Consider the following 22,699-nt stretch of genomic DNA (forward strand, 5'->3'; position numbering starts at 1 on the left):
TTTTTCAGCACTAGCCCAATCGGGCTAGTAATGAAGAACAATTACTTGCCCGAATCAGATTTTGCTAGCCTACATACTTTACAACATGAATACATAACTAAGAACATTCAAGTGATAATTCATATTGATAGACATAACGCAGCCATAACCGGAAGTAAATGCTGATGTGTATTTTATAAATCCAAACTGTACAGAGAAGACCGATTGCCGAAAGTTCTCGACACGCTTAAACAAAAGAAACCCACGCACATGTAAAAAGAAAGGAAACAATAAGAATTCTTATACTTATTTTATTACTTTTAAAGATTTATCAACAAATAAATGTAAAATGCATGCAACTTTTCACTAGACCGATCGGGCTAGTGCTGACCTACATTCTACTAGCCCGATCGAATTTTTACTAGTGTTCGGGCATCGGGCTAGTCCTTTTGGCGCACACTGATTTTTACTATATAATATATAGAGACCCGCCCTAACACTAGAACCCCTGACCCTGGGACCATAAAATTCACAATTTTGGTTGAGCCACTCTTGCTCATCATAACTATGCACTTAGTTAGTTTATTTAATATCTAGGAGCAAAGAAGAAGATTTTCAAAGAATTCATGTATTTTCAACATATAATCAATAGAGCCCCCCCCCCCCCAATACCAGAACCCTTGACCCTGGGGCCATAAAATTCACAATTTTGGTTGAGGCACTCTTGCTCATCATAACTATGCACTTAGTTAGTTTATCTAATACCTAGGAGCAGAGAAGAAGATTTTCAAAGAATTCATGCATTTTCACTATATAATCAATAGAGCCCCCCTCCCACCAATAACAGAACCATTGACCCTGGGGCCATAAAATTCACAATTTTGGTTGAGACACTCTTACTCATCATAACTTTGCACTTAGTTAGTTTATTTAATACCTAGGGGCAGAGAAGAAGATTTTCAAAGAATTCATGTATTTTCACTATATAATCAATAGACCCCCCCCCCCCACACCAGAACCCTTGACCCAGGGCCATAAAATTCACAATTTTGGTAGAGACACTCTTGCTCATCATAACTATGTACTTAGTTGGTTTATATAATACCCAGGGTCAGAGAAGAAGATTTTCAAAGAAATCATGTATTTTCACTATATATAATCAATAGAGCCAGCCCTAACACCAGAACCCCTGACCCTGGGGCCATAAAATTCACAATTTTGGTAGAGGCACTCTTGCTCATCATAACTATGTATTTAGTTGGTTTATTTAATACCCAGGAGCAGAGAAGAAGATTTTCAAAGAAATCATGTATTTTCACTATATATAATCAATAGAGCCCGCCCTAACACCAGAACCCCTGACCTTGGGGCCATAAAATTCACAATTTTGGTAGAGGCACTCTTGCTCATCATAACTATGTATTTAGTTGGTTTATTTAATACCCAGGAGCAGAGAAGAAGATTTTCAAAGAAATAATGCATTTTCTAGGGATGGGTATCGCCAAAAATTTCGTATCGCGATATATCACGATTTTTTCTCCACAATATCACGATAATATCATGATATTTTTAAAAGCAGTTTTTACAATGACTTTATATGAAAAGTCAGTATTTTTCTAAAAAATATGCTAGAAAAACAAAATTTTACTTTCTTGAAATTTTTATGTATATAATATCAATTACTTTTGGACTGTAAGATGCCGTTCTTTTCACTTTTTACAACATTTTTTATACTTTCTGTAATTGTTATTGAAAGATTGAACAAATAAATGAATAATTTCTGGACTTTATAATATGTACCTAAAGACCGGTATTTAGGTCTCCGTATCACGATACGTATCACGCAACAAAAAATCGCAATATACCGGTTTACCGATAAAATCGCACATCCCTAGCATTTTCACTATATACTTATTTAGCCCCGCCCTAGCACTAGAACCCCTGATCCCAGGGCCATGAATTTCACAATTTTGGTAGAGGACTCAATGCTGATTACAATCATGCAAATAGTTTGACTGCTTGATGTCCAGGAGTAAAGAAGAAGATTTTTAAAGATTGCATTAATTCTAGTGGTTTTGGCCCCACCCCTCAGGCCCCAGGGAGACAGGGATCATGAAATTCACAAATTTTGGTCCCCTTCACCCATAGATGCTTTGTGCCAAATTTGGTTGAAATTGGTTCAGTGGTTGCAGAGAAGAAGCTGAAAATGTTCAAATGTTAACACACGACGCACGACGGACAAAAACGGATAGCAATAGGTCACCTGAGTTTACTCAGGTGACCTAAAAATCTCTATAATTTACAAAAATCTTACGAGGATAGAAATTAATTGCCTATGAAAAAGCACACGCACACTAAAAAGAACAAATAAGAACATTTTCTCATACTTAAACATAATTTTTCAATATGAGGGGGGTTTTGCTCCATTTTTGGAAAGATATTCTTAAAAGTTTGCAATAAAATATACATTTTTTGGTTTACAGAAATATGGAGCAAAGACCCACTGTACCTCAATAAAAGTACACTAAAAAGAACAAATAAGAACATTTTCTCATACTTAAACATAATTTTTCAATATGAGGGGGGTTTTGCTCCATTTTTGGAAAGATATTCTTAAAAGTTTGCAATAGAGATTGTTCTATCTGACGTATCCGTATCCGTATACGTATCCGTATCCGTATCGAGGTATGAGAGGCATCTCGATCCCGAAGTCTAAACCATCTGGTTACATTTCCATCGTTTCAAGTTTGGTTTTTAACCTTATTCACTAAGAAATTATATGTAGTGTGATTTTTTTTTAGATAAAAACATATAAGTTGCTGTACACGTCTTATGCATCATGCCTTTTAGGGTGGAGGGGTTATAAAAGTTTAAAAATAAAATTATAAAAACAGGTATGAATTTTTTTTTATTTAAATGTGTAGAAAATATTTCTAGATCGAAATCGCTCTCTCTCTCTCTCTCTCTCTCTCAATTTTAGGGTATTCATTCTTCATTCTAGCTTGCAATAACATTAACAAGAACACGACATATCCCCAGTAATATACATGTATTATTATATATACAGTTAAACCTCTTTATCTCAAACTTGTAAATTGTAAATACATGTAGTTGTACATTAACAGGGAAAGGTTTAATCAAAGTGCAAAACAAATGTGTATGGGGGATTCACTGAAAATGTCCATCCTCATTTCCTTTTTTATCATCTTCTATGTCATTCATTATCACATATTTGATGGTCATAGTTCTCCAGAAAATTTTGGATATCTGGTAATTCGCGGGCAGTTTGAATACACTCCTTAAATTGTAGGTCGATTACCGTATCATGGGCGTCGGAAGGAAATAGGAAGGGGAGCTAGTTGAAAGGGGTTGCTAAACCAACAAAAAAAAGATAAACCCCAATTTTAATTGCCTACATATAATGTCTATCTTTGCAAGAAAGAGGGGGATGGCTTAGCCGCCCCTACCCCCCCCCCCCCTTTCCCGGTTCCGACGCCTATGCATATCCAGGGTTTCAAGGAGCTTGAGAAAAGACTATGTACAAGATCTTAAAGTACTGCGTTTAAACGCTGTTTATTTTAGATTTGATTAATTAAACACTTGTCGATAAAGGGGGAGGAAAATAAATGTTAGGTTATGATGTATCTTCCTCTCTTAAACTATTCTTTTTGCATATTAGCTTCCTTTCATGAAAGTTACATGATGGAGTTTTTAGTAAACAAAGCAAGCTCTGAAAAACTCACCCTTAAATGCTATTGTGTGTGTGTGGGGGGGGGGGGTATCGCCCCCCCCCCACTTTATTTGCAAAGATGGACATAATATATATTGAGGCGTAGGATAAGCCCCTTCCCCACTCTTAACAGGCATGTTGTATTGCAGTTAACTTAGGCGTCGGAACCGGGGGGCTAGGGGGCGTATCTGCCCCTCCCCCCACTTTTTTATCCAAAGATAGACTTAATATAGACATTGAACATCGCTTAGGTTAAGCCCCCCCCCACTTTCCACAAACATGTTTTAGTTTAGGTTAAATAAATGTGGAAAGTGGTGTTGTTTGGAAAAAATATGCTAGTCAAACTAACAACCCCCCCCCCCCCCCGAAATAGGATTTCGTGTTTAGACGGACATTTCCTTTTTTTGCATGTCAGTTTTTTTTTGTTTTTTTTTTTAAGGAAAAACAAAATATTTCTTCAATAGCCCCACCCCCCCCCCCCTTATTACAAATTACAATTTGCTTCCGACGCCAATGGTTAAAGTAGGGTAAGTGGGAGTGTTTGAAAAGAAAATTGTAAGGAAAAAAGTTCGACATCCCCCCCCCCACACACACACACACTCATTCACACAATAGTATTTAAGGATTTTGGACAATGAACAAAAAATATTCCTTTTATCTGCATTTTCAGGGCTGAATTTTTCTCTCTTTCAACTCCCTACAATGTACTTTCAATTTCCTTCTGACGCCAATGTGAGGGGGGTTGAAAAGGAGGGAGCTGAACTGGCTATTCAAAGCATATACTCAGAACTTGTAACGGTCCTGAAGCGAATTATGAAATCAATCTGAAACTCTCTCTAAAACGGCTACAGAGTTTTATTGATCGCGTTGATGATAAGGTATTTTGTATTTCAGTGTGTGTGTGTGGGGGGGGGTATCTATAATGTTATCAGTTACGTGTAATGGTATAGAGAAAAATACAGAATGAATCAATAAAATATCCTGATATTATGACTGAGGAAAAAGAGAAAGGGGATTTTTCAAGAAATATTTGGAAACAAAATGAAATTAATTTTAAACTTCGTGTCATTTTCTTTTCTTTTTTTTAAATCAATATTTTTCTTCGAAATGATAGAAGTTTACAGCAGTTTAGTATTTTTATCAAAAAAAAATATTATTTGTTATTTTTCAATGCAAGACTGTGGCTTATTTAAGCAACCATGAACAGAGATGGAATTGTATTGAATGGTTTAGACATCGGGATCGAGATGCCTTTCATATCTCGATACGGATACGGATACGTATACGGATACGGATACGTCAGATAGAACAATCTCTAATAAAATATACATTTTTTGGTTTACAGAAATATGGAGCAAAGACCCACTGTACCTTAAAAGTATACTAGGGCTGTGCAATATTACCGGTATATCGGTATATTGCGGTATCATCCACCACGATAATATATTGCGATATGAAAATCAGATACAGGTATTCACGATATTTATAAAAATATATATAAACCTCCTTTATTGAAGAAAATGCTGAATTAATACTTGTAACTTCCCCAGGCCTTTTCAATCTAGTTAAAAAAAATACTTCGTCAGCTTTCAGAAGCAGATAGAGAGAAAAGAGAAAGAGAGAGGAAGCTTTTCATTCACAGTCGCAATTTTGAATATCTTACTTTAAAATGAAATTAATAATTAATAAAAAGACTTTCAAATAAAATTATTAGGAAAGAAAATATATAAAACATTTTTACATGGTGTATACCATGTGTACTGTGATTCTCAAAATCTCATGGAATCTACACGGTCGATGTCACGATGATGAATGTTAAGTTCAAAATACATATTACAAGTAAATAGCCATCCATGTTTTCACTTGATGCAGTGTTGCTTTTTATTATTTTTTAACAAGTGTCATGCCATTTTAAACACCTTCATGCTATACCAGGAGCATGTATATTAAAACAATAGAAATAGGCCAATGCAGTTCCTGATCGTATGTCATAATGTGAAACAAGTAATAGCTTTTCAAAAAAGCTTGCCTGACTAATGCAATCAAATTAGGAAGACGTCGAACAAAACATCATGCATTAATTTTAAGTTGTTTGCTTCTTATGAAAGCAATGGACAGCCTCGTTTTTGAAAGGGGGGGCTAGAGAATTTTTTTTCACTCACCTGCAAAAAAAAGGAATATGCCCAAAGTTGAAAATCCTATTTCGGGGGGGGGGGGGGGGGGTCCTGAACAACTTAACTTTTTTCAGTGTAAAGTTCTTTCTGTACCAATTCTTTAAGCATTAAATACTGCATTTCTCTTTAATAAATTTCCTGTTATATACAGGGGGGATCCAACCTTTCAATTAACATTTTCTATATACATGTATAGTAAAAGTAAGGTTGGGAAAAAAGTGGGGGGACAGCCTCCTCCCCCCACCCCCTGTTGCTACGCGTCTGATGGAAAAGGAACAGTGAGATTTTATTTAAAAGGTATATTTTGTATGTGTTTTGTCCTTTTTTTCGTTTGTTGTATAAGGACGCCTGTTGAGTGTTACAAATACTTCAAACTCTGGACCAATGAGCAGTTTCGTGTATTTTTTTTCGTGCTAACACCTACTGCGACTCGGGACTTGGTTTTAAACGGTCTCATCCCAAGGATCGATCTCCACGTCCTGCAGTGGATTCGAACCCGCGACGTAAAGCTCAGCTCCTCATTCCGCAACTCTATAAATGGTTTTAGAAGATGTAGTAATTAAATAAGGGAAATGAACTAATGAATTAATGTATGCTGGAAAACAGTGTCTCTGTAAAGGTTATATATTGATTTTAAAATTAAAATTTAGAATTAGATTCAACTGCATATACTACCAGGAAGACAGCTGAGAATATGATAACTACAAGAAATAAATGAATCGTTATGATTAACATGCAGAATATGTTTAAGTACTAGATTGTTGGGTATGCCAGAGCATGAACGATTGTTGGAAACAGCCCGTTATGCATAAATGACCCAACGAACTTGACGGTGATTCCTTATACTAGTATTCCTCAATCCTGGAATAGGAGGGACACTTTTCCTAAGTCTATTTTTTGTGTTTCGTAGGAGGAAGAATTTTATCTCTGAAAACTGGGGGGGGGGGGGGGGGCTGCAAGTCCGGGCGAGATATGATCAGAAATATTATGCATACTTGGCCAGTTTTCCTCTTAAGAACATTTTTTCCGTTTCGTTTTATTTACTTTAGTTGATGTAACTTCTAACTTCTTTCACAATATCACCGATATGTTTTTTCCCCCAAAGTTCGAAATTCCGATAAAAAGATGAAGTTTTCATTTCCATTCAGTGCAGTAGAATCATCCAGGAAAAAAGGCGCGAAGATATACACTTGACATTAAGCGAAAAATGATTGTGACACCCCTTATCTCGAAGACAAATGGACTCATCCAATAGTACAGAAATGCAGAAAAAAGGTCAAACGGACATGTCCGTATATGAAATTTTATCAAATAAACAGCTGCATGCAAAAAACTAAAGGAAATAAACACATCAATATATTGTATCAGTAGGACGGTAATTTTTTTCTTCTAAATGTTTTGTTGAAACGGAGGTAACAAATTCCAGTGAAAATCAGCATGCACAAAATTCTGCTGGCTAACTGTGACCTCTTCTCTTCGCACCTCGGAAATATCAATCCTTATACAGCCTGACGCCGTGACGTCAGGCAATTAGGTCGGGTCAGACTAAAACACCAAACGCCCGAAAAATGGTCACACATATCTTTCTGACTTTAGTTTTATTCTGTGAACACATAAAATTTCCATATAGTTTGTATTGTTTTAATCATTAAATTATATTTTTTCCTATTTCAATGAAACACCCCCCCCCCAAAAAAAAAAATGTATAAAGATAATATACTATGTATAAATTTTACATCAAATGAGTACATTTTGTTTTAATATTTTACCTGGTATTTGATTAAAAGTTATTATAATTATGTGTGCGATTAATGTCTTATCCCCCGCCCCTTTAAAATTTATAGATAAATTCAAAGAGTCTTTGAACTTGATAGCATCTTAAACTGTTTGCACAAATTGATTATATGATAATTAATCTACAATATATCGCAATATATTGCAATATTCAACGCAAAATATTGCAATATATCGCAATATGGTTTTCACTCGCAATACCCAACTCTAAAGTATACACTTATAAGTTTTATGACATAACATTTGCATCTTTCTGAGAAATACTCCAAGTCTGTTAAATCAAGGGTCATATCACAACATGATTTAAATGTTCCAATTTATCATGAAGGAGTCATGTAGCATTGGGATTAGTGCATTTACACATGTAGTCTCAAAGCAGTATGTGATAATTGATGAAATGATTTTTACTTCTAGAGTTCAAATCACATGAATACCATTTTATATTTTTACAAAAGTACAATTATTTCTGTTATATTTTTATTCCTCAGAAAAGCTTTGTTTCTCAAACTTTCATTAATTGCAATTATGAGGACTTAATTTAAATACTCAATTCACATATTGAACATATCATTTCTTATTATCTGAAGCTATAGGCATTCAGTACATGCCTTGTTCCCCCATCTTCTTCATAGTAGAATTTTTCATACATGACAAGGGCAGACCTCAACCAATACTTGAGGGAGACTTCACTTTTCCCTCACAACTACTAAGGGAGAGGGAGAAGTTTTAAAAATCATGGAGATTTCTATGATTAACAACTGACATTCTCACTTCATTTTTTTTAACTAACTTAACACTTTTTTAAAAAAAAGTTTGCTTAAAATACCTTGAATACCTTCTTGGAGACTGATCGATCTAACTGAAAAATAAATATTGCTGCACCTCACCCTACCCCGTTTTGATCAAACATGAATCTGCACAAATCAATCTAAGGATGCTAAAATTATGCTACATTTAACTAAACATCAGGCTTTGTTGTTTTTGACATTTTTACAGATCTTTAATATAATGTAAAACTTTGATCACCCTTTGTCAGTCTGTTTGTGGTCCAACCCTGGATGGACATCATTTGAGAAAACTCGAATGTTACAGACTGTGACACTCAATTTCGCAGACCTGCAGATGTTTCTACGTTAAAATGTCTGAATAATTATCTAATGGCTTTATTAACGAGTAGATACTTATATATCTTCTCTACACTGTATATTCACATTGTAAAAATCTGATCACCCATTGTGGCCCAGCCTATACCCATGGGGTCATGATCGATTTGAAAAAAAAAAAATTAATTTACTCAACTAAAGGATGCATGCCTCTAAATAAATCCAACCATGTCTATTCTTCAGAAGATTTTTATAGATTTTCCTATCTATGCATTAAATTAATTGCTATGTAAAAAATTTAATCACCCTTGTGATCTCAGGTTCTCAATCAAGGTGGTCATGTTTTACATAATTAGCTCCCTCTGTATATTGTTCTCAATCAGAAACATAAGATAGCTGTCGAGGATTGAACATTGCTTCCGTTCCTGCAAACAGTGACATATTTCTTATACCATTGTTTATACACATGCATAGTGACATTTTTCCTCCAATTTTTGATTGGCCTAATGGAAATAAAAAATCTACTCAAGTGCCCAGGTATTTCACAAGTAAATGCTAAAATTTATCCCTATTATAAGATAATCAAACGTATACTTAGGGGAGGAACAGCTAAAGTCGGACAGCATCGAATGTCGGACAGTTTTCTCTTTCAGAATAAAATCGTTTCTAAATTTAGTGTAATGTGTATTTTTCTTTCAGTATCTCCGTCTACAGGATGTTTTTGGTTGTTTCGTACATATATAGTCGTGAAAACGTTTGAAATAATTATAAAATCTGGAGGATACATACGCATCTCACGGATCCGGATAAAATTCGCATGCGCACCGAGCGCGCACCTGTCGACATTGACCTAGTTCATCCTTGGCGAAATCTTCAGTTTGCCGCCGGTACTCCGTGATTGTTAGTATATTTTGTAATTAAATCATACTTTTACATGATTAATATTAATTATTCCCATAATAATAACTTTATCGTGGATATTTATTTATAAAACCATGAAAATTAAACTGTCCGACTTTACATACTCGGTCATTTAAAGTCGGACAGAGGAGAATTTAAAGTCGGACAGCACATTATATTGAATAAATTGTATTTTAATTGTCATATTTTAAAAAACTAGAACAATTTATTATAATGTTATTAAACTTGCCGGCAATTTAAGAGTATTTAAGCTTTTGTAAATCAAATTCTGCCGATTCGCTGCAAATTTTTGGAAGGAAGAAATAAAAAAAAAAAAATGTTATCACTTACCTCATAGAAATTGTTTCATTTCAGAAAAAAAAAAAAAATGAAAAACACGTAAAGCAAAATCGATCTCATTAAATTTTAACAGCAACAGACTGATATAATATTGCAGAGAAATGAAATTTTTTATACTGTATACATAAACCGAGGAAAATAAAAGAAGGAAGGGGATAAAAAGAGAAGAAAAGAAAATCTATTTAAAAAATCAACAATTTTTTTTTTCGAGGCTTTATTTGAGTTTCATGTTTATAACTCATCACTCATTCTGTCATTCAGGAAAAAGAAAGGTTTCTTTCTTGAAAATTAAATAAGTTACAGATTACTACATGTAATTCTAATGTAAAGAAAATGGGGTATATATTTTATGTCAATAACCATTTATATAAAATGGGATTAATTTTGGGGACAATTTAAACCCAAAAAATTATTCACACGATAACCCATGAGTTTATAGATTATAGATCGCAAAATACATGTACTATATGCCAATTTAAATTTCTTGGTATATAAATGGAAAAATCGAAATAATCCACACGATTACTAAGTATATTATACGTAAAAATAACTTTAAATGTTCACGAATTTTTTCCCGGGCCCATGGTATTATTTTTGTAAGCTGGGGAGGGGCTAGAAAATTAAATTAAAAAAATCAACTTACCTGAGTGAAGAAAGAAAACGACAAAAAAGAAGGAGTGGGTAATGGTCCAAACTCAAAGAAAATTCTATTTTGGAGGTTGATGGGAGGATACGTTCCATTTGATTACATCTTTCAAAACCGAATTTTATTCATACATATTACCAGATTACCCTGATTTGAGGGTAATAAAAAGGTAGCGGTGGGACAAACAGCCTTTCAATGAACTTGAATTTTCAATAGTGTAAAGTAAGTGTTTGGGGGGGGAAAGTGAGGGGTCAGCCCCCCCCCCCCCCCCCCCCCCACCCCAACCTCCTGAATACTTTGTGCATGCTCCACTACGATTTAACACCTAAAAAATGAAGTAAATAGGACTTTAAATGCCAAAACTAGTATGTGTCCGACTTTAAATTCTACATGTCCGACTTTCACTGTCGCTGTCCGACTTTATCAGCCTTTGCCTTTCCGTGTTTGGTTTTGAATTATAGCACTACAAAGCTTTTAACCAATGAAAATTAAGAATAGACAGAGGGTAAAAACATCATTTTATGTGACGTGAAGCTTTCCGGTTATGTGTTACGAGTTTGGAGCGCGTACCGAAGGTGCATACGAGAGTGTCCGAAAAAGCGTCCGACTTTCGCTGTTCCTCCCCTACCTAAATAAGCTCTTACGTTTGCTTCTTACTCCTGTTGACAGCCATTCGCGCATTTATCTCCGTGCATTCTACCGCGTTAAATACGGAGTTTGCCGATTAGGACAAAGGTTTCCCGAAAATGTGTGAGAAGATGCGATTGGTTCGTTTTCTTACCCAACATTCAAAGCGCATCTTTTCGTGATTTTCCGACGAATTTATTTTTCATTATATATATATATATATTCGATCAATGCATACTATCTTTGCAAGATATATAACTGTATTCAGCGGCAGCTCACACATATTGGTCCGACCAAAATAATTCCATCATGATAAGTAGATACAACATTATTGTTCATGATAAGAGTAAAGTTGTGTATGTCATACGTTAAAGAAATCAAAAATAACGTCAAAATATCATTAGAAAGTCACTTTCCCCCCGAAATGCAAATAAAAAATATCAATATTCCTACGCTCGCTCCCTCCTCAGCCTTTTTTTTTTTTACGTGTTTGATAACAGAGAATAATTAGGTCATTCTTCGATTCATATCTTTTCACCAATGAATTGATAATTTACTATATCAACAATTGTATTAAGTACATGTTTATAGTCCGTTAATTATCATACAATTTGTTCTTAAAGAAAAAATTAATCATTCTCTGTGTGTGTATTATTAAATGACGGAATTTTCAATCCCTGGCCTGCTCGTGTGTACACTTTGTAAACTGTAGGGTATGTGTGGCAAAACGAGAACTGCATGGGTTGGAGATTCGGGTTCGTGTTGAAGTTCAGCATACCATTATATATAGAACTTGAATAATGTAAGTAATTTCTGCGACAAATATATTAGTATATTTCAGTTATTTTCAAAACAAAAAAGGTTTTCCATGTTTTCAGTTTAGAATTTTCCGACCCGGTCCTGATTTTCCCAACCCGGCCATTTTAAACACAAGTTGTTGCAGATGCAAATGTTAGAACAAACTATATAAAGTTCAACAGGGATTGTATAATTTTTATTAATCAGAATTTGTATTTATATGATCTAATTAAGAAAAGAAAAGTTTTGTCTGACACCGTAACTTCTCGGCAAAACAAAACGTGTTTCTCGCTCGCTGGATGCGTGTGACAGCTCCATTGCACGTGTGTAGACCAAGGCTACAGGTACATGTAGGCCTATGTGTAGTGTTTGTTAGGAGACTGGGTGACCGTAATGCTATGGAATCACGATATTTACAACAGTTCCATAATTAGACAGTGCAGTTTTTTTTAACGTCATTATAAACACTGTTAAACATATTAAATCTAACAGTCGAATATCTTTGGATATGGGGTAACCCATATCTATTCTTGTATATATATATTTTTTTTTTCCCTGTCCATTCGTCTGTCTATACGTCTAGCTGTCTTTCTTTCATAGCTGTTCTGTCTGTCCGCAAAAACTTTAACCTTGCCTATAACTTTCGAGTGGGTGGGGCTATACCTTTCAATTTCATATTTCATGGGCGGACCCAGTCCGTGTAACGCTTAAATAACAATTCAAATTTCTAAAATAATTTTGAATTTCAGAATGTTAAAATATTAGTTCAAATTTCTAACTTTCAAAAACTCAAATTGATCTGGTATATTGAAATTTAATATATTTAATTCAAAAATCTAAATAATTATTCAAATTTCCAAACAGGTTTTAGAATTTTAATATTTTAGATTTTTACCTTAAATATTCAAGCTTAAATTAATATATAGAGTTTATTTTCTTAATTATAGTGCATGGATGGGTGGAGGTGGGACTGAAAATAAAAGAAAAGATATTAATAGGAAATTTTAAATGTGTAATAGGAGATAGTATAAAGAAGTCTCGGACCTTGATTTTGACACACATTTGAGGTCTCATTAATATCAAGAAGAAGATGGGGGAACAAGGAGTGCAGAATGCCTATAGCTTCAGATATCAAGAAATCATATATTCAGCGCGAATTGAGTATTGAAATTTAATTCTCGTTCTTGAAATTTATGAAATTATGGGAAACAAACCTTTTCTGAGAAAAAATATCTTTTTGAAAAAAATATTCTTTTATAAAAATTTAAGATGGAATTGGTAAGATTCAAATTTTTAAACTCTAGCAATTAATAGACGAAGTATTTCTCGGAAAGATGCGAATGTTTTGTCACAAAAGTGTAATTTTTAAGATATAGTGGGTCTTTGCTCCATGTTTTTAAAACCAGAAAATGTATACTTATTTTGTTGCAAACTTTTACATGTAGAATTATCTTTCAAAAAATGGAGCGAAAACCCACTCATATATATTTAAAATAAATTGTTAGATCAATTGTTAAATTATGATATATGAGAAACTGATCTATTTTGTTCTTTTTAGTGTGACTGTTTGCTTTTTCATAGGCAAATAATTTCGGTTCTTGTGAGATTTTTGTAAATTGTAGAGATTTTACATTATAAGTTTACAATAATATTAAAAGGAATATCAAATAAATATTGGATATAATTGAGATTTAATTTTTCACATAATGTCTGTCGCACTATAGGCACTTTGTCCGCCTTATTCCCCTATCTTCTTCATTATAATGTTCCAAAATTTCTACAACTTTTCGCGAAAAAGGTTTTTGGGATTTAACGAAGGAAACTGCATGTATGACAATTTAAGGATACACCATCTCAAAGGTTGTGTACTATCACCGAGTACATAGCAGGGGAAATGGTTGAGATGTATAAACTATGATCGGGGAGAATAAATTATATCATATGAATATTACGTTTACGGATTTTATTTTTTTTTTTCAATCATAAAGCATAAGTTGGGACTTTTCGGCAATTCACTCGGAACCGAAAGATGTCTCAAGTGCAAGTATAATATTATATAGAAATCAATGAACATTGTGCATTTATTTGCTTACTTTCTTTTGGAAATTAATGCAGATGCTCACACATTTAAATATATTTCATAACCTGCAGGTAAGGCTCATATCGGGCCTAAACTAAACAAGTTTCCTCGCAAAACATTAGAGTACCTTACCAAGCATTTGGACAACATACCACAGAGTCATATTTCTTATATAACCCTTATGGGTAACATTCTCAATGGCCTGATCACACTTTTTGTTGGTGTAATTTTATTTTAAAATATTTTGAAAACAATGTAGAAATCTGAATTTTTTTTTTAGAGAATGACAAATATGAATATTTTTTATATGATACCAAGAAATACAAACGATATATTTGAGGAACCTTAATATATACCGCCGGAAAAAAAATCTAAGTACGAGGGTTGTCCGGTAAAATCGTATATTTTTCAAATATCACCCTCGTAGCTATCATTTCAATGCATAATTTATCAATCGAAACACAATATAAATAAAATGTTTTACTTTTCGATGTCATAAGAACTTCATTTATCAACAGAATGTTAATATTCCATGACTCATGACTAGTGTTCCCGACTCTTATTGTGGTCTCACTCCCGCTAGCTATATACTCCAGGGGGTCGTAACATAAAGGCTACTTAAGTCTAAGACCGTGCTTAAGTAGGACTTAAGTACAGTCTAAAACGTAAGACCGTAACTAGAAGCGTGCTAAGATTTGGTAATCTTAGCAGAACTTAGGCGGCCGGTAGAGGTGACTTAAGTATATCTTAACTTTCATGTACATATATTTATAATTATTTAATGTTGACTTTCGATGTTAAAATATTCCTCTGTTCATATTATGCTGATAATTCCTGAATTATTGAAATTGATAATAAGAAAATAATTATCTCTATTTGACGCCGATTTAAGAATTTTACTTTTTCGTTGGGGGGGGGGGGGGGGGGGGGGGGGGTTGATCACTGATTCCAATATCACTCCCAACAGAGCATACATGTAAATACAAAATTTAATTCTAGGGATACGTCTGAAATTAGTGGGACCTCGGTTATAGAAGTAAATTGAACACAGTAATAAACCATGGATCTGTATGTTCGTTTTGAAAAAATGAGTTGAAATGATTTGTTAAAAACAGAAAAGAAAGAGGATGATGACTGTGACAGTATATCATAAAACTTCTGCAGTTTTTGCTTCTGACATGCATGGCCTGATACATAGCGGGGATTCAACATGTATTGAACTCTTTAGAGTTTCAAATTTAAGTAGATAGACGGTCGATTATATTTTCTTGTCTGCGATAATAACAGGGTAAGTGAACATTTGTCAAAACAAAAGAGTTGCAAAAGGAAAACTGAAAACATCTCAGGTGATAAAATAATTGCCGTAAATTTACAATGAACCACAACTCGCCACTTTCTGACCGTGCGGCATTTGCTTCCAAACATTCCGATTAATTCATAACATAATTATAAATTTTAATACGAAATCTAATCTAACATAACTTAAACCAATAGGCAAGGACGTCAACTTCAATATGTAATGAATTAAAACCCTAACCGAATCACTTTTAGCAATATATCTATATAAAATCAAAAAACATAGGTTGGCTCATATGAAATATTTTAAACATAAGTTTGACTTAGCTAAGACCTAGCTTAGTTTGCTTTATGTTACGGTTTAAGACATACTTAAGTAGTACTTAGACAGGTCCTAAGATTGTGCCTAAAACGTACTTACGACCCTACTTAAGTCAAAAACTTAGCAAGCTTTATGTTACGAGCCCCAGGAGTCATTGTTTGAACAAACTTGAATCTACACTATGTAAAGGTTTCACATAGGTTTCAACTTTTATGGCCCAGTGTTTTTTTTTTGAAACATCATAAATTTTCACTATTTCTGAATTATCTGGCCTTGAATGAAAGCATGGCCCTTCATTTGAAGTTACTTGAATACCCTTCACCCAAGAATGCTTTGTTGCAAGTTTGGTAAAAAAAAAATATTTTTATTGTCATGCTATTGCATGATGAATCCTAGAAAGGACATTCCTATGGACATATAGTTTAAAGTCTACTTATCTTAACAGTTATAATAACACAGGTAACAACTCTGTCAGTTAGAGTTATTTAAAATGATTTTTTAAAAAGTTTTTTTTAAATTTTTTCCAAGGTCAAAACTATTGAAATTGTAATACAATACTGTTTATTATGTGAAATTTTGCCTGTGTTATCGTAACTGTTACATGTAGGACAGGCATACTTTAGTACAATTCTCAGTTAAGCCTGGACTTTCCGTAAGGCGTGGCATTCTCGGCACTACGTAATTAGCGTCTGTCCTGTCAAATAGATTCTCATTGATTAGGAAATTAATAACATCAGGAACTTTAAATTGCTGTTAAATTGACAACGACTTACGCCCTGCTTCTTTGCCGTACGAAACTTGTAATTGGCTATCTGCTACACTAGTTGACATTCGGCCGAATTTCCATCCCAAATATATTTCAACATAGCTGCAGATCTGTAGCTCTCCGAAAAAAATATATTGAAAGACCGGAGAGCTACAGTACCACCCATTCAAAAAACTATATTTATTGCCCACAAAAAAGTGTGCTCGGTTCTTGATTTATTTCTCCATGTTTCTAAAACTGTAATCTCGAAATATTACTAACCGTGTGTTCCTAACATATTCTTAGACTTTCCACGACAAAACATTCGTCATAATTGTTGTTAATAGTCCTCCTGACCCTGATATTGTAATCATCGAACATTTCGCTTATTTATGCTGCCATTTTGGTTTCAAAGATAATTCAGTAAAGGAAACCTGTGTAAATTTCAGAAGATAATAATTATTATGTAACTCAAGAATGACACGCCTTACTGAACACGACTTGTAAATAGGCATACACCATTTTCGATATCATTATCTACCAGGGTATACTCATCAGAATCGTCACACCCGACTGCTTTATTGTCACGGGTATCGGCGTGGAATGGCGACCCCTGTTAGTGCTGGTTATCTTGCAATACCTTTGTTTACATTGTATTGCAGTTACGTGTATCTGTGTTTGTTTGTATACTGCAATGACATGTATACAACTATAATTGTAAGTTTCTTTGGTACATGTATCTTACTTTCCTGCATTTGACGAAGTATTATATTATAATTGTTGATCGCTACCGAATGCTGTATAGCATACATCCGTCTACACCGGTGTCGACTGATTACACTGAACACATACAAAGTCTCGCCCTTTATATTGGGGTCTGCAGGTATAGTGATTCTCCGAACAAAAATGGCGAACACATTCCTTTTACCAATTGGGTTCAGCTTTATCTGAAGATTGTACTATTACATTTTCTGACAATTTATTTCAAAGTATAAGTTTCCATTCTGTGTAGCTGTCTGTCCAGCAGTGCTCGGCCCACAATATCAGCGGATTGACTTGGACATTTAACTACATGTATCCAAGATTTTGTACATGATTCCTACTGATTACATGCCAAATACATTCATGCTAGTTTAATACAAGTAGGCCTTTTACATACTTGGGGGATAAGCATTGACCTTGCCAATTTTGGAATGTTGGGCAATGGCTGAGAAAGCAGCATATGAAACCTGACCATTACACTGAAACATATCTGTACTTGTTCATCACCAGTGCAACTATGGTCAATGAATTAAGGGCACAGAAATACATGTATATGATACATGTAAGAAATCTGGCCCAAAACATTTACTTGAGATGCCAACTTAAATGTATATAGTATTACATGTAACATGTAGATAGGATTAGTTTAAATTAGTGAGCTAATTACCCTTTCCAAGTCGCAAGCAAATTATATTACAGTTAATGTTATTTTTAAATAAAATCATAACTAAACACAGTCAGACTTCACATACGTTTATATGTATTTTTTAATTTAAAAAAAAATATGAGAAATGAAACAGTTGTGGAATATGAAGTAAAGTTACTTTCATGATCAAGAATGATTAACATTGATGTTGCTAAAAACAGCTCTATACATATTTTTGTACAGTACACAGTCATGTCCCTTGTTTCCTGGGCATTTTGAACACATTGTTCTCCAGTCCTCTCTCACACACACACATATAAGTCACTATAAACAGTCAATCACTGCTGCCCGACATCATCACACAAGTTTCCTGCTCTATCCAATCCGATCCAGAGCTTCCAGTAAGATTATACTGTTACCTCGGACAACCTAAAAAGACAAAATGATCATCTTAACACTGTATCTATAATACTAAAAATCCTAAATTACATGGTCTGTTGCATGCAAAAAAGTTTATCGTCTTCTATTAGCTGGTTGTATAGTTTCGCTTTAATTTTTTTTTCAAAAGAAATCAATAATTTCAAGCAACAAAAATTTCAGCACATCTTAGTGCAAACTTAAATGAAAATAAAATATACAGTAAAACTTGTTTAGAGCAAACACGGATATTGCGAATTCACAGATATAGCGAAGTCATTTTGGATCCCCCGCTACATAAATTTAATGAATTACTTATACGGTTATAACGAATTATGGATATATCGAAGTACTGTATACAGGGAAATTTTCGCTCCCATTTTATTTTCGCCCTTTCACCTTATACTAATTTGAGCGAATTTAAAACATGGCAAAATGGAATAATACATATAATTTCAGTAATAAAACTATGATTGGGCTAATTTAAAACGGGGCAAAATTGTTTGCAAGTGTGAAAGGGCGAAGATTAAACTGGGCGAAAATAACCCTGTATACAGTAATTTCCAAGGGCCCAGCAACTTTGTTATAACTGAGTTTTACTGTATCTTAGGCTATCTAAATTTAATTCCCTGGTTCTCAGGCCAATTTTCTCCAAAACAGATGCGGGAGGGCGGCATTTTATTTTTCATTTTATTGGCAATAAAGTAGATGAGGGAGGTATTTTTTTTTATTTTTTATTTCCGAATTTTCTTTAGCATAAAGATAATTTTTTTAATCTCAGATATACTTTCCATTTCTGGTCAAAATTTCTGCTTTATCCATTGCTTAACAGCGTGTAAACATCGTAGGTAATGTCCTCGAATGTATTTTCAAACGAAGTAGCCAAAATCTCATTGTAAATGGCTACCGGAAGTGATATTTGAATACTACACTACAAAACAAATGAGGTCGGAATTTTTTTTCCCGGATTGGTCTCCGCAATACCAACTTTTTATTATATCAAAAATACAATAAAATCGGCAATGCGGCTACCTCAAAACGGATGCGCGCGGGCCTGAGAACCAAGATTTCAATTTTATATGGCCTTATAATGGGGAATAATAAATAACTTTAAAAATCTCAATGAGAATTGTCTTCCTTTTTAACAGAGGATCAATGAACCTAAGAATGTTTATTGCTTGTTACAACCATAAGGCAAATATGGACCAGTGACAGTAATCAATATGTATGCAATGCAGGTAACATAAAATTATAATAACAATACATTCTATATTATAATGGTTGCTAATAAATGTAATAATTAAAAAAAGGAGCTTGGGCTCCTTCAGCCTCTGGGTGTATGGAATAAAAGCCGAGGTAAATTAAATCCCCATACATCCTTGACAGGACCTGGATATCTAATAGTGTCCAGCAGTTTTTCTGTTAGACAGTGCATATTACGTACCACCATGCCTATCGTGTTCTTTTCTCCTAATTTTGTTTCTTCGATACATTCGTCCACCACCAGATTCATAAAGGGGTCATATCCTCGTAAAATCCCTGTGATTTGTCTGCCTCCATTTAATTTTACTGCAAAAAAAAAAATTAGTATGAATTCATGTTTAACAGTGATGTGATGTCATGAACTTGGTAAACCATACAAAGGAAGGACTATGCTATATTTTGCATACAGTTTCTACTCACAGTTGATTTTCTTTTCCATATACCTGAAAAAGAGAAAGGTATACTAGTAAAGATTACAAAAACCAAATGTCATATTCTACATTTACATGCTCTACTGTGTGTACTATTTAATCTTTCTAAAATACAGTGGACCTTCAGATACCCGGACGCTTCAGTATCTGGACGATTTTTCATCGGAACGAAATTTTTCGATGTTATTTTTTTTTTGTTTTATTATTAATTCAGATATCGGAATGCTTCACATATCCGGACAAAATGACTAGGAACCAAAGCGTCCGGATAAATGAGGCTCCACTCCAAGCACCAAACTCGCTTGAATTTTTGACCCCCTATTATAATATACTAGGGGGTCAAAAATTCATGCAAGTTTGGTGCCTGTGGCTCCACTGTATTTACAGGTGAACTCAACATGCTCAAAACAGAATTGTTCTTGCCACAATAAATTTTAACGGTCACAGAATTTACTTAACCATCCTCATCATTCTACAAAACTAGTATTATCTATTGATAACAAGGATTTAATGCGATATCCATGCCCCGAAAATATAGCAAGTAACCTCCACATTAAACACAACAAAACGCATTGCCAAATTTTTGTCATTTATATTATTCATGCAGGCTTGGGTATTTCTGAATTTATCAAAAATATTTGTATTCTGATGCACATGATTGATACTTCTGTCCTTAGTCAAGAATTTCATCAAACAATGACATTACAAGATGCAGTAAAGGACATAGACTATCAGCCCCCTGCACGGTGTGCACAGTGGTTAGAGCATTTGCTCCAGTCATGAAGCAAGGAGTTGATTCTCACATCCCTGGTTCGAAAACCACCGATGAACTGCAGCCTCAGCCAACAGTTTCTCAAGTCTAAAATTTCAACCCTCCACTCTATATGAGTGGAATATTCTCAAAATGGATGTTTAACAAAGAACTTCAAAGCGACATTTGAGAGATGTAAAAAGTTACAGAATTCATGAAATCAATATTTACATTTTGAATTCTAATTTTACATCATGAATTTACATTAGTCGAAAAATGAAACTGCGCTCGCCCTAACGATTCAACCGTAGGATATACATGTATAAGCAAATACAGATTTGCAAGCTATATCCCTTCTAATCTCGGGGCAGTGATATCCGTTTTCTTCGCTATTAACAGTGTATTTTGTAAATTCTCAAAATATTGCACTAACATAGGGTTGATACTTTGAATAACAACTACATTATTCATTTAAATTAAATAAATAATAAATGCAGATATCTATAAATCTAATTACTTCTTTAGCTCTGGTGGATGGGCTTTGCTCATTGTGATATTTTGCCGATTGTGGACCCTCAACAAATTCTCTGAAAAGAACCGGCAAATCGCTTTGTTTACGTCCAATCTCTGTGGATGAGAAGCTTAGCTTTTCGATAAAAATTCTTTCATCATTTACTTAGTCTCTAGGGGACACATCAGTATAAATTTCAGCCAGATTATCAATTAATTATTTTCTATGAATATCTATGGAAAAGCAGGTTACAAATACCAATGGAAAACTTTTATCATATTAATCTTTCATTAATAGAGTTTAGGAACGACTTAATGATTCTCCCATCAACGTCTTTAAAATGTTTTATACTTACGTCATTGTTTTCTGTGCACATTGTTTAGCGCCATATTTGATAATATAAGTTGGAAATTTTGAAGTAAAGTCGCCTACATTTTTGTAGGATTTTTGCCACACATAAGAATTTTATACCGTGAAACGCTTTAATGAAGTAAGCAATTATTTGTCAGTTCACATATTTTAAGGAAAGAACTCGGTTTTTGTGAAGTTTTGCTAACATCACATAATAATGTATTCATTAATCATTTGTAAACAACTTACAACTGTCAGTTTTAAGGTTTATGCACGATAGAATTATTTTTATTTTTGTGAAAGTATTAAATAGATTGGAAATGTTGAGTGTGGATTAGACACTGTGATTTGTACTACCATGAATATTTAACAGGGCAGGCCAAGCACAAACTCTTGATTTAGCTATGTAACTTCAATAAGCCAGATCAAAATCGATTTTACAATATTAAAGCTGATCAAAATATCTGAAAAAAAATTATTTCATTAAGTTTTTCATCTGTATATATTTATTAGAAATGGGCTTAAAGTTGAAAATATGTTAATACTCATAGTTGTACAATGGACTAAAGAAATTGGTGACAGGTTCATTGTCTGACGTCACGGCGTCAGACAGTACTAGATTTAACCAGGGCTTATTTATGCAGTCGTTCCATGAAACTGTTTAGATATTTCGATGGTGGAAATTTCGATACATGCATAATCTCCAAAGACTCATGTAGTTCGTCCCAGGAGGAAATGAGCTTTTATTTACATTACTGAATGATCTTGTTTTTAGTATAATCCATGCTTTCATCTTTGAACATGTCCACTTTAGTTCTCTATAAAAAAAATGCCTTATTATATAAATCTCACTGTTTTGTGTTGTGTATCAAAGATTAAGTCATTTCACATGTTATGGTTAAATAATTGATTGCTTATTTTCGGTAAAATTATACCTTGACATTGAATTACTAGTACCTAAACATCAGGCACGAGGTCAAATATTTTCTCTTCGTTGCTTGCTCTAAGTATTG

General features: G+C 33.9%; 1 protein-coding gene across 1 annotated transcript; it reads right to left on the reverse strand.

Annotated features, from left to right (window-relative positions):
• Positions 1-18,053: 18,053 nt before the first annotated feature.
• On the reverse strand, positions 18,054-21,470 carry LOC134245792 (small nuclear ribonucleoprotein G-like). The gene is made up of 4 exons (XM_062728045.1): positions 21,342-21,470; positions 20,063-20,085; positions 19,824-19,948; positions 18,054-18,391 (listed from the first exon to the last, which is right to left on the reverse strand). The coding sequence occupies exons 1-4, from the start codon at positions 21,371-21,373 to the stop codon at positions 18,338-18,340; spliced, it is 234 nt and encodes a 77-aa protein (XP_062584029.1). The 5' UTR covers positions 21,374-21,470; the 3' UTR covers positions 18,054-18,337.
• Between the last annotated feature and the right edge of the window lie 1,229 nt (positions 21,471-22,699).

Source organism: Saccostrea cucullata, unplaced genomic scaffold, assembly GCF_032062105.1.
Source record: "Saccostrea cucullata isolate Sc308-1 unplaced genomic scaffold, CSIRO_AGI_Scuc_v1 ctg2129, whole genome shotgun sequence".
Taxonomy (NCBI): domain Eukaryota; kingdom Metazoa; phylum Mollusca; class Bivalvia; order Ostreida; family Ostreidae; genus Saccostrea; species Saccostrea cuccullata.

Coding starts and splice junctions, on each gene's coding strand:
- LOC134245792 (XM_062728045.1), bottom strand. CDS start 21,373: ATGAGCAAAGCCCATCCACCAGAGCTAAAGAA. Junction 19,949..20,062: donor TATGGAAAAGAAAATCAACT/GTGAGTAGAAAC, acceptor TTTTTTTTGCAG/TAAAATTAAATGGAGGCAGA. Junction 18,392..19,823: donor AGAACACGATAGGCATGGTG/GTACGTAATATG, acceptor TTGTCTTTTTAG/GTTGTCCGAGGTAACAGTAT.